The following is a 13,416-nucleotide window of genomic DNA, read 5'->3' on the forward strand; positions in this document are numbered from 1 at the left end:
CATTGGAGACCGCTTAGCGACAGAGAGGAACTTCCTTTCGGCCTAGTTAGGTGCAAGTAAACCACTCTGGCTCATCACGTAACCCTAATGATGTTTGCAATATCAAGAGGCGCCGAATCAGAGCTTTTAGCGAGGTCAGATTGGCGCCATTAGAGGTTGACAACTCTTTTGACTAATGTCCCTGAATGATATTTTAAGGTGGCTAACTTTACACTACAAATGTGATAAGTTGAGAGATAAGTGCTACCACGACCACTAGCATTTATCCAGTGTTTATCATCAGAGTTTACCTATCATTCGCGAGACATCTGTTAACCATTTGAGTGAAGGCCGTTAATTTTAAAGCCCTACTGAAAAATCCAGCCATTTTCACTGAACTCGCAATTTTTTTTTTAACATAAGAATCAAAAATATATTTATATCGATGTGTATCTCAATAAAAATGGACTTTGCTCTTCTCTATGAATGAGTTGAATGACATTTATTGCTAACTTTTAAATATATATTTTAATAATGAAAACCCACTGTTTTTTTAAATAAAAAAGTTGCAACAAATGATGTACCGCCATAAAATGCATTATATTTTTTATTACGCTCAATTTGAACTGTTCAAACCATGTAAATCATAAAAAGCATTGATTCAAGCAAATTATTCAAAATCCTGGATGACCAAAAGGGTCACTGCACCCTCAACGAACCGTTCTTTCCTCCAAAGAATTTTCACACAAAGTAGGCTGAGATAAGGGTGCCGCGGCATGCCGGTTGCTACAGAGGACTTTTTGTCCTCAAGACATTAAAAGAACTCTTTTTCCATCGAGGAGTTGATTTTTGAAATAACAGAACCGCTAAGAACCACGGGCGAAATATTACAGCTTCCCGCAAACAAAGTTAATAATATAGATAATCGTAATATTACGTCCGTGGCAATCCTCAGAAGGATTAGCAGGACGTAATATTACGCCCATGGCACGCAAAGTGTTAATCTTTTAAATCTATTTCCTGATAGTCACTTTGCTGGTAGGGATATCCTTGAAAATATACTTTAATACTGTATTTATTAGATATCCATTGGCTATAATAAATTGAATACCAATAAAAGTTCGGTTAAATTATTTTCGGTTCCGTGTAACGAAATTTACCTTATAACGTGTTTCCCGTATAACAGAATTTCAGTTTAACGTATTTCCCGTATAACGAAATTTCCCTGAAGAAATGATGAATCATGAAATTTCGACCTGAAGACGGTGGCAGAGAAGGCCTTTGAAACGTTGACAGCTATGTCCATCGTTACCCGGCTGATTTCCCGTGAAGCTTTTATCAACAGCATTCGCCGGGATAGCACCAAATCCTTCTTCAACGAAATTTCAGTTTAACTAACGTATCACATAAAAAATCATCTTCTAATTGTCTACAAAATAGCTAGAATGTCTTCTGGTAAGGTCTAGGAAATATTTTGTAATATCTTCGTGACATGTGTTCTGTATTTTGCAAATATCCTTATGCCCGGTTTTCAGATATCTACAAGATATCTTTGAGATGATATATTCAGGAGATTCATATTAAAATTATGTCCATTGGGAAAATGCATCATAAATGACCAGAATAAAATATTTTTCGGTATAATAAGAGTCTTCTTTTATTGACAGCAAACTGATGGAGTAGGAGGTGAGGGTAAAGTGTCTTCTGGAGAGTCTTCTTGAATATTGGAACCTCTATGGATTCCGCTTCTTTTAATGGGGGCTTCCTCCTCCGAATCCAAATTTAAAGTAACCAAAGCTGCTTAAAATTTGCTGATAGATTACTCAAATGGGTCTGCAATATTATCAATGAATGTTTTTCCATTGTCTTGCATTATAGGACTTGTAGAATTTTAATGTAAATTTTTGCCTACGTATATAAACACCTTCATCAGGACAATGAATGAATGATATTTATATGAATGTGTACATGACTGTGTTGAGTAAAACATTATGGAAATATTTGTATTGAAGATAAAAAAATTACCTATTAATTAATATTACAAAGCAGACAGTAGAATTTTTTCATGTCTTTTATTCCATTGAATTGGATTTGTTTATTGAGGACATTACTATTATATTATTATAAAACCTGTCAATTAATATAACAAGGCAGACAGTATAATTTTTTCATGCCTTTTATTCCATTGAATAAGATTTGTTTATTGATGGCATTATTATGTTTAAAACAAGGTACGTGCTCTTTTAGTCTTTTTTCTGAACGGTATGGTGTGGTATTTGGAGGCGGCGACCGACAGCTTAGGTCATAAGTGCCATGAGGGAAGGGTATGGAAAGAAAGGTGGAGAGAAAACGGCGTCGGCATTAGACTGCTCTGTACGAAAGGCACCATGGGGACCACGGCTTAACGTCCCATCCGACGGACGGAGTGTTGCGCTTGAAATGTACTCCACATAACAATCAAGCAGGGATCGGGAAGTCTCTGAAAATTCTCTGCCGCTGCCGGGATTTGAACCCGGGCCAATCGCGTGGGAAGTCTTTCTCTAAATTTACGGCCAGTTTGTCCACTCCTCGCCTGAGGAAGACGTAGATTGTCGAAACCACGGTCTTGATCGAAATTAATATTTTTGTGGAAAACCGAAGTTTAATTTTCATTCAATTAAATTTATTTTATTTAACGATAGAATGCGAGCATATTGTAAGAAACTATCTATGAAAATATATTTATAGGCCTTGGCAATAAATAAATATAAACACTAGGGATGGTCGGATCGGATACCTCGGATACAAATATCCGCGGATATTGCTCATCATCGGATACATCGGATCCAAAGTCGCGGAAGACATCGGATCTGGATCCGATGTCTTAAATGATAGCTTCAGTGAATGTAACTCCCCATAAGGGTGGAATGAGTTCGGATTCCATCTTTGAATGCGCCATCGCATGTGATTATTGTCCAACTCATGAACCGTTCTGTTTGAAAGCTCTCGCAGAGGTTACATAAGAGAATTTGAGCCGTGGAAAATAAAAAAGGCAAAATACGAATGGCACATAGTGCGACTCTTCCCAAGAGATTGAACAATCATCGGGGGAATCTCAGCGTCGGGAATTTGAAACTGCATTTGGATCCGAAAATATCCGATCCGAAAGATCCGGCTCCGAAAATCAAGGATCCGTTAAGAAACCGGATCCGAAAAAAATCCTGGATCCGTCCATCCTTAATAAACACCCAATGGCACCTGTGGAGGTAAATAATGATGTAAGATTACACTCAAATGTAACAACATGTAAACTATGTGAGTGTAGAAAAGAGAATCCGTCTAAAAATTTACTTCTACGTACTAATGGTTAAAAAAAAAAACTTTAAAATATATTTGCTGGATGTGTAGAAAATTTCTGAAAGTTACGAAGATTTTCTGTGGAAAAACATAGTCATAATTTTATTGATCAAAAATATTCAACAAATTCCACAAAGAATCACCGAAAACATATATATTATATGTATATATAGGTTTAAAAGGTCTATAAACCTATATTGACGCTTCATCAAAGTGTCACTATAAAAGGACTATTTATTTAAACAACTGATCAGTAACACTCGAGTAATGAGCCGTTAAGAGTTTTTGTGAAAAGCATTTTTCATAAAATTATTGGTGTAAATACAACTGGATTCATTACCATTAGTTTTGTTCGCGTTCAGAGACATTTAAACAAAGTAAGATGATTCATTTTTGCAGTCAATTAAACAATGAATATAACTATATATATTACACGACCCTATTCAGCTCGAGATAAAATCATACAAATCGCCAGAGTTCAGTGTAGAACCTTTTTTACGCCGATAGAGGCTAGCATAAAAAAAATTAAAAATATAATTGCTCGTCGAATTACAAAAGGTTTCGCAGTCAATGTTTGTAGATTTATTGTTTTTTGGGAATATCCCGCGTCAGGTTATTAAAATGGCCGACGTTTCTTCTCCTATGCCGGAGACCTCATCAGGGCGAATGACCGTGTTGTCTTTTCTTCGCATCAATTTATAGGTGGTGGGTGGTGGTAGGGAGTTAGGGAGGGGGGGGGGGGTTAGGGAGTTTTCTTGAAACCTGTTTTTCTGGAAATGACCGGAAGCCATGTGTCACTGATCCTCTGCCCGTTATCTCTGTTGAAGTTGTTTTTATGTTTTTTGATTTCTAAGCCTTCCCGGAAAATCCTCGTTTTAAAGTTTTTGCTGGTAATATAATAATATAATTGCTGGTTGAGGAAAAGGTTTTGTAAGTAACAAAGAAAATAAAAGGAAAACCTGCCAAAATTTTATTGATCAACATTGTTTGGCGAATTCCGCATAATATCGCCGGAAACCACCTGTGCTATGTCGGTGGATCAACCGCTGCTTCTATTTCGGTGGTGTCGGTTGCCGTGTGTCCGGATGGTGGCTCAACTCCAGTGTCATTCCAACAAAGACCCATCATTGGCAACCAATGATAAGCCCAAGAGTCCACTTCCGCAACGGCCTTCCCGTTGACCGAGTCTGGCTTCCTGAAAACACGAAAACATTCAGTAGAAATTCATTCCGAAAATTATAATCTAAATTGAAACTTTGTTTTTTTATTTTTTTTATTATTTCAACTCATCATTCACCAGACTTTTTTTCATGGCTTTTAACTTCGTTTGCGTCTTGTTTTCCGATTTATGTTTGCCTAATTAAGATGAGTTTTTGGAATGAAAATATTTTCATCATGCGTATTATAAGATTTTCATAATGCAGCGTGTACTCAATGCACGGAATACTCCGTTAAATAAAAGTAATTTTTAAAACTTAGTTTACATCTTTTATTTTTTTCTCTTGATTTGTACACTCGACTTCTTCGCCGGGAGGTATCAGTATTTCTCTGGAGGAAATGCCCCATTCTGCCTTAGCGGACATGCTGGGGTATGTCATTTTTCCTAGGGTGTTTCGTATGTGCAAACCGATTTTTATGCCAAACGCCATCAGTCATAAAATACAATTATATAAATGAAAATTTTGGTGGAAGGGACAAAATGAGAACTAGAGATTCTTAAAAAGAGTTAGTTAATCGAATAAAAAATTATTCTGAAGTAGAGAATTGTTCAGAGAATTAGAAAATTCAATAACGTTGCGTTAAATTAACGCTGGGGGTTAATGGGTTTATTAAGAGGTACACATACAGCAAGACAGCCAATTAAAAGTGCACTTATAACAACAAATATTAAATAATTAAATAATAATTGTTTATTACAAATTTATAAAGAATAAAAAAGAAAACAAAAAACATTTTTTCGGCTATTTAGACATTTATGCTAGAAATATGTTGATGCCCGATTAGTCAGACCAAACGGATCAATATAAACCGGGGAAATAATTTATTAAAAAGGAAAGTATATGGAAAAGTGAGCGCTTAATTACAGATAGCCTGGGTGTAGGAATGTGGAGCAAAGAGGTAGATCGGGTGTGGCGGGAAGGTACTCTAATGTTGACGTAGGAAACAATGTCAGGACTGTCGAAGTGGAAGTTAAGGGTATTATAAATGAATTCGATGTCTGATTGAAGTCGGAGAAGGGAGGGACTAGGGACTGATAAAGAGAATAAAACTGCACTAGTAGGTGTCTCGCGGAGATTTGGGTTTCTGAATTTTACAAAAATTTATTGAAAGCTTGTACGTGATGGAAGGGATCCATAGCCTACTCAGTGTCATGATATTGTGCTTTGTGTATGTCAACAGTTTTAAGTGCTGTCTGGAGCTCCCTGTATTCATGCAACACACTGTTGAATAAACGTTCATAAGAACATGACATGGCGCAGTCGGTAGTGCTCGATTAGGACCATGTGCTCGATAGTGCGTAGTCAGACAGGGTCAAAGTTAAGTGAAAAAGAAAGTTTCGAGGATGCAACAAGCGAGGCCTCCTAATCCGTTAGTCTTTACGGGCAATATAAGTGATAATTTCCGGAAGTTTAAGCAGAACTTGGAGATATATATGTTAGCTTCTTGACTGAAAACGAAACCGAAGAAAGTTAAGACTGCCATTTTACTGGTTGTAATTGGTGAGGATAGAGTTGAGCTCTTTAATACGTATAATCTGGCAGAAGAAGATAAGTCATATTACGATAAAGTTCTACATGAATTCGATATTATTATCTTCGATATTATTATTATATTCGAAAAAATACGCGAATCCTAGAAGGAACGAGGTAGTTGAACGATTTCTATTTAACACGCGCAAACAGCAGGAAGGTGAGCCCTTTGACTTCTTTCTCACTGACTTGAAAAAGTAAGTCAAAACTTGTGAGTACGGCAATCAGACTGATAGTGTTCTGAGAGACAGAATTGTTCTCGGAATACATGGTGTGGCTGTTAAGGAGAGACTTCTGCGTTTACCGGAATTATCTCTTAATAAGAACAGGACACTCAGACCATAGTTTTTTTTAAATTTTATCCCTCAATATCAATTTCTGTCGTTCAAACCTACCGCTGCACTTCTTTGTACCTTGTATTACATGATTCTGCCACCGCTGACACATGTGTTTTGTTTTGCACTCGTAAAAGAAGATGGATGACACAAAAAGGTGGTGAGTGGGCGTCGTTAAGTATTTTTTCGTTAAGCTGGTGCAACGTTTTTTATATTCTATTCAATGCACTCACAAATATTGGTTATTACTCTTTATAAATAAGCTCATGAGCAAAGATACAACCGTACGCCACAACTATTACAATCCAACTCCCCCCTACTAATGATGGGTCGATCATGAACGATTCGATCAAAAAGATGGAATCACTAGGTGAATCAAATGACTCATGATTCATTTCGTTAAACAATTCGATCATCAATCATCAATCACTCCGACTTCCGGTTTTATATCAATCATCCCGGTTTCCGGTTTGTTTCAAAATTTGGAACGATCCTTGGTTATTTTCGTCAGGGCAGAAATAGTTGTGAGGAAATTAAATACTATGTTATGAAGAACTGAATACTTATGTAATATTTTTCTTAAATGCTTTCCAGCAGTTAAAGCTGGTTACATTTTATTGTGCCGTTCATAAAATTATCCTGCAGATCAGATTCATGCATGGTGTATTTTGTGTTATATTTTGAGATATGTAGTTAGAAATTATTTTATTAGTGTTAAGATACTGTGGCAGTTTTTCCTTCCCAAATATTTTCATGACACTACTTCCTTCATTTTTGCAATCTAATTTACTCATCCAGGAATTCACAATCAGAATAGAATATGAAATGATAATATGGATCGCAATCAGCGTTACCAATGCTCTTCGCAGATGAGGCGCCTCAATGCGCAGTATTTATTCGATTATTCCAAGTGATTTATTACATCCATTTATTGAGTCTTTTCAATCATGACTCCTCTGAGTCTTTTCGATCTTGATTCCTTTGAGTTCTTTCGATCATAATGATTGAATCAATTGATTGAATTACTTGTGTGACTCGAGTCAAAATGATTGAATCACTAAAATGATCGACTTTGCCCATCACTACCCTCTACACACCATCACGCGCCGTCAACAAAAATCGCCCCCCTCCACTTCTGCTGCTTATTATTATTCACCCCATTGTTCACGTTCTATCCATTGTCACACCAAAATCCAACTAAAAACAACCCAAAACAACTCAAAAATAAGTTTTACACTGGGTTTTCAGTTGTTTAAAACAATTAGATAATGTATGTAAAGAATTAATCAATTGAAAACAATGAATGATGAAGAAATATTCTTGACTATAGTAATTTCTTTATATAATCGTAGTGAATAAAAATTATGTTCGAAAATCCCAAAGTGCACGTACCTGTACACAACCGTAAACTATTTGTTACCTAACGAATATTTCTTTTCCAAATTTCACGTTTATGTTACATTTTTAGCATCCCCCGGATTACCAAAGGGTCCTGAAACATAATTGAAACAGCTCATATTATCTTTGGTCTTAAGAGGCTATTAGCCAATAAACTGCGTCGTTACTTACACGGCTCATTTTCCTAGCAAAAACAACATCCCTACAACATTCAGACAACCTTGCAAGCGTTACCAATTGACATCCGTGCCATATCCATGTAAATCCAATCCGTGTCACATGGATCTCTGCCAAATATCCAAGGACTTCCCAAAAATGTTGCAATGACGTCCAGCACGGGGCATGAAGATCGATATTACAGCATCACTTCGATATCTTTACAACACATACTGATTAGATTTTGGACGTGATAATCATGGTTTTTTTTGTAATTCCCACACATACAAACCAACCATTTGTGCTCTTCAATTCTATATAGAACATATACTACCTGTGGATAATGTTTGGAACAACGGATTTTTTAATATCATGATGTTAATATGAATATTAAAGCTTGGATATCTATACGGCGTTGATTACACAACTCGTTGTGAATTTTACAAATGAAATGCCTATTCAACGTTTTCCTCTCTCTTGGGCTATAACCTTGAATATAAAAGATAACCTTTAACCTTTGAAGATAAACGTAGGCGGGGAAAAACACGAGCAGGTAAGCAATTCAACTGTTTGGGCCGCATATTAGAGGAAAACGGACACAAGAACAAGGGCATCAGGAAGCGAATTGCATTAGAAAAGGATGCTCTCACGAACAGGAAGGAGTTCCTGACGGGAACGTTATTTGAGAGTTTAATGAAAAGGTTAATGAAGAGTTTAATCAGGAGTATAACTATCTACTGTGTGGAAACATGAACGCTGAGGAAAGATGACGAGAGAAGATTGGAGGCATTCGAGATGTGAGTATGGAGAAGAATGGAGAAGGTTAAATGGACGGAGAGTGTGAGGAACGACGAGGTGCTGGATATGGCTGGCGAGGAGAGGCAGTTTTTAGATGAGATACAAAGGAGACAGAGGGTATTGAGTGGAGATGTCCTTAGCGGGTAGGGGATGTTGAAAATGGTGTTAGAGGGTAGAATGTTAGGGAAACGAGGGAGGGGAAGGAAGAGAATAGGATTTTCAGATAGATTGAAAGGGAGTAGGCCTTACAGTGAATTGAAGAAGGCAGTGCTGGAAGGAAAGGGAGGCTCCCAGATCACTTCTTCAGTACTCCATGGAAACCTACCCTAATCGGTTGAGTACTATAAAAATAACATTTTTTGGAAATGTTGTAAACGAATTTGTGGGACACGATTTTGAAAAACTACGCGCGTCCACAAATAAAATGCAAAAAGGCACCTGCTGAAAAGCATTGATAAAATTAGCAGGACCTCGAATTCGACAATATTTTGATATTGATAAACTCATAAAAAAACTCGCTTTGTTCTTTTATCACTTTGTTTTGTTTACGTGAGGAGACGTTTGATTCTTTGATCACAGTCATAATTACTTTGTAACAAATTCCCACAAAATAAGTGAAATAAAATATTTTTATCTTTAATTTTACTATTGTCATTATTATATAGCGTCAATGATTGTGTGCTCCCTTCAGTGACGTTTCAAACAAGTTACACTGTAGATACTTACGAGCAGTGGAGGTCCTGAATGTCGATGACCGCTGGCACTACAAGCTTGTGTCCATTGTATCTCTCCAGAGCAGACGTTGGCCTCATTTCCTTGGAGGCGTACCGCAGGAGCTTGAAGACCTCGCAGTCGCAAACGAAAGGGTTGTGTCCCAGAAGTAATTTGACACGGGAAAACTTGCTGTCAATGTCGCAGCCCGGGATTACAGCTTCAATCTGAGAGGGAGAAAATGAACAAAGATGATAATACAACCTCATGTTAAAACATTTCCTGGAGTTAAGGTCAACGTTTGTTATGCCAACAAGTTATAGGCATGATGGTTTTAAATAAACAGGAACGTTGGCTGTAACTTGTTTGCATAATATACGTTGACCTAAACCCCAGGAAATATTTGAACATGTATTAAACCAGGTCAAAATAAGGAAAAATAATTATAATTATCTAATCAACCAAGAAGGAATATTATTTATCACTTTCATATCATCGTCATCTCATAGTACAATGTTAAATACAAGGACAAGAATTCAAAGAAGTAACTGCATAACAAAATCAACCCTTAACTAATTTTTTGGACTTCGAAATTGGTAAATTTAAGAAGAAATACAAGAGGAAACTCAGAACATATTGCAGCCCTGATGATGGTTTTAAATAAACAATAAAATTGTTTGCATAATATACGTTGACCTAAACCCCAGGAAATATTTCAACATGTATTAAACGAGGTCAATAAGAAAAAATAATATGACCTGAAAGTTTACTTTCCGCAGAAAATTTGCTCTTCCATCTTTTTTCCACAGGAAGGACAAAGAAAAAAATTTAATTCGCTTACAAATGTGTTGTGTAAGTAATCCCTCGTCTATCCCATGATACGTAAAAATAAAGCAACAATTACGAGGAAATGGTTTTATATGTAAGAATCAAAAGCTCGAATGCATTCTGTGCATTGGTGTTATATAAGGTCATTTTATTGAAATAGTATTAAATTAGTGCAGTAGATTCCGTTGAATGGGTCAACCGGTTACTTGGGGAAGCCGCTTAATTGGGGCAGATCTTGAGGAACAGAACCCAACAGAGGAATATCCCAGAGTATTCTCCGCTTAATTGGGACAGCATGCCGCTTTATTGGGCCATGAGTCGGCGACATAGACTCTATACTCGCGACGAAATTAATTTTTTTTGTTTTCAGAGTAATACTTTTTATTATTTTCCTCCTTTGATTTACTATTAATTTGCACAAATGTTCCTATTCTTGCCCTATTATGAAAGCTCTTGTTGTTATATTATCCGCAAGAGGATAGGGCTTTTCTTTAATAGGACTTAACATAAGACATTAATTCAGTGTCGCCCGAGGCTATGAAAAATATTTTTGACTAAATGATCATAAATTAACTAAACTCGCTGATTCATTAATCAAATTAATAGTTTTATAAACTTATATTGCATTATGAACATTCTTTAGTCCTGTTTCAATCATTGCAACGTTGGTTTATGCCCATATACAGGATAGTTCGCCTAATTGGGACAGCCGCTTAATTGGGGCAAAGTGCACTAGTCCCGATATGTCCCAATTAATCTGAATCTACTGTATTAAAAAAAATGGAACTCATATTTCTAAATGCCGCTACTCACTCATTGCATTTATACAGTAGATTCCGGTTAATTGGGACATATCGGGACTTGCGCACTTTGCCCCAATTAAGCGGCTGTCCCAATTAGGCGAACTCTCTCGTATATGGGCATAAACAAACGTTGAAATGATGGAAAGAAGACTAAAGAATGTTTAGAATGCAACATAAGTTCATGAAACTACTAATTTTATTGATAAATCAGCGAGTTTAGTTAATTTGTTATCGTTTTTAAGATTTATAACAATTTAATTAAAAATATTTATCACAGCCTCGGGCGACGCTGAATGAATGTCTTTTACTAAGTCCTATTAAAGAAAAGTCCTATCCTCTTGCGGATAGTATAACAAGAGCATTCAAAATGGGTCAAGAATAGGAACACTTGTGAAAAATAAGAGTTAATCAAAGGAGGAAAATGTAAAAAAATAGCATTCAGAAAAAAAATTTAATTTTGTCGCGAGTATAGAGTCTATGTCGCTGACTCATGGCCCAATAAAGCGGCATGCTGTCCCAATTAAACGGAGAATACTCTGGGATATTCCTCTATTGGGTTCTGTTCTTTAAGATCTGCCCCAAGAAACCGGTGGACCCATTAAACGGAATGTAGAGTAACACTAAAACTTTAATGTTTCGTCATCGACCACGACTGAGATAAAAGAGAGAGATGGAAAACAGCTGAATGTGTTCAAGCGCAGAATGTATAGAATAAGATACAAGTAGTGCTCAAAACATACAGGCAATTTTACATCAGGAACTTGTTAAAAAATATAGATGCAACTCAAATGAAACTGAATTGCTGAAGAGAATAAACTCTTCTTTACCTAAAGTGAGAGATTTCATTCTTTTTTCCCTTATCATTTCTAATTAATTTTAACCTCAAAAATTAAAATTTATAGTTAATTTACAAAAATATATTCAGTTATTTATCATACAAGCAGGCCCCTCGGCGTTACTTGGGAATGATAGTGACCATAGAAGTGATACATTTAGAACTTAAAAATCCGTGAAATATCTAGCAGTTGGACTCACAAATGATTAAACATAGAGAAATCATTCGGTTAAAACAGGTCAAGGCACTCGTAAAGTTGGCTTTGTTGAAAGTATATTAGGAAAAGGCGACGAAAAAGTGAAATAAATTAGCAACTTCTCCCTCGTTAGACCCCATTTAGAATACGCTGCCAGTGCTTGCGACCCTGATCATAGAGACTGAAAAAAACAGTTAGTAAATGTGCAAAGGAGAGCTGCAAGGTACGTGAAATGTCGTTACTATAGTCATGTTAGTGTAACTGAACTCTTAGATGAACTCGAATGGGAGTCTTCGTAAGACTATACCCTGAAAAATAAACTAAACGTATTAGATAAATTCAAAACAGTGCACTTTCTGACGGAGTTAGCCTTACCTTTTGGACGCCAACATACTACGGTAGATAAGATCATATTAATAAATTGAGAGTGATAGACTTTAGAAGAGAGAAATCAGAATGTCTTATTTTCCGCGATTAATAAGACTATGACGGCAGTGTTAGAACTCAGAAAAATGTTACATGACTTTTGGTGTGGCGTACTAACTTATGTATAACTGAATGCATCTTTCTACATTTTCTTATTATTTCTAACAGCAAGGATTGTGGGTTCTAGGTAAAGTGTCAGATAACCTTAATTAGTAGATGGGGAGTTTTTCCTTTGCATAAATGTGGAATGTAAAATATGGTAGTATGCGTAAAGTTTTTTGTGCCTTGTGCTGTAAATGAAGGAATTCTTTTGCATGTTAGTGATTGATCACACCCTGCCAAACATCCTAAAAGTGACTCGCAGGGTATTATGTAGATGTTGTTAGACGGAATTCATGGTCATGTGGCTAAATTCTTACGTGAAGGAAGAGAGAAGGCATGTTGATCGTATACACATGTAACTGCGATCAAAAAATCGATTTACAAATACCGTGAATAGGATTAGCCTATCTCCTGCCCCACAACATTGATTTTTATGTATGTCCGTACTTGCGTAGAACAGAACGTAGTGAGAACGCATACTTCAGCAATAAGGTTTGCATCGAGAGGATAAAAATTAAAGTACAGATTTCTTTTAGTTATTTTCAACCTTTGGGCGTGTCAAGAGGTTTGCCTACTCTGCAGGTTGTGCAACCAGAAAATATTTATGAAGTGACTTGAAAAAAGATAATGAGAAAAATACACAAAGGACGCGTGGGATACAGACAAAAGCAGCACTACAGTGTTTTGGAGCATGAGATGCAACTATTTACTGACATTGGTTGCAATCTGTGCAAGCGTATGGAAATGCATTATGGACAGACAA

The 13,416-nt window shown here is 36.4% G+C and overlaps 1 protein-coding gene across 1 annotated transcript in view; it reads right to left on the reverse strand.

Annotated features, from left to right (window-relative positions):
• Positions 1-4,302: 4,302 nt before the first annotated feature.
• LOC124172999 overlaps positions 4,303-13,416 on the reverse strand; it is a 248,523-nt gene continuing 239,409 nt past the window's right edge. The window contains exon 3 of the mRNA XM_046552537.1: positions 4,303-4,510. Coding sequence (XP_046408493.1) covers positions 4,342-4,510 — 169 coding nt within the window. The 3' untranslated portion in view covers positions 4,303-4,341. The remainder of the gene's footprint in view (positions 4,511-13,416) is intronic.

Source organism: Ischnura elegans (genome assembly GCF_921293095.1).
Source record: "Ischnura elegans chromosome 13 unlocalized genomic scaffold, ioIscEleg1.1 SUPER_13_unloc_3, whole genome shotgun sequence".
Classification (NCBI taxonomy): Eukaryota; Metazoa; Arthropoda; class Insecta; order Odonata; family Coenagrionidae; genus Ischnura; species Ischnura elegans.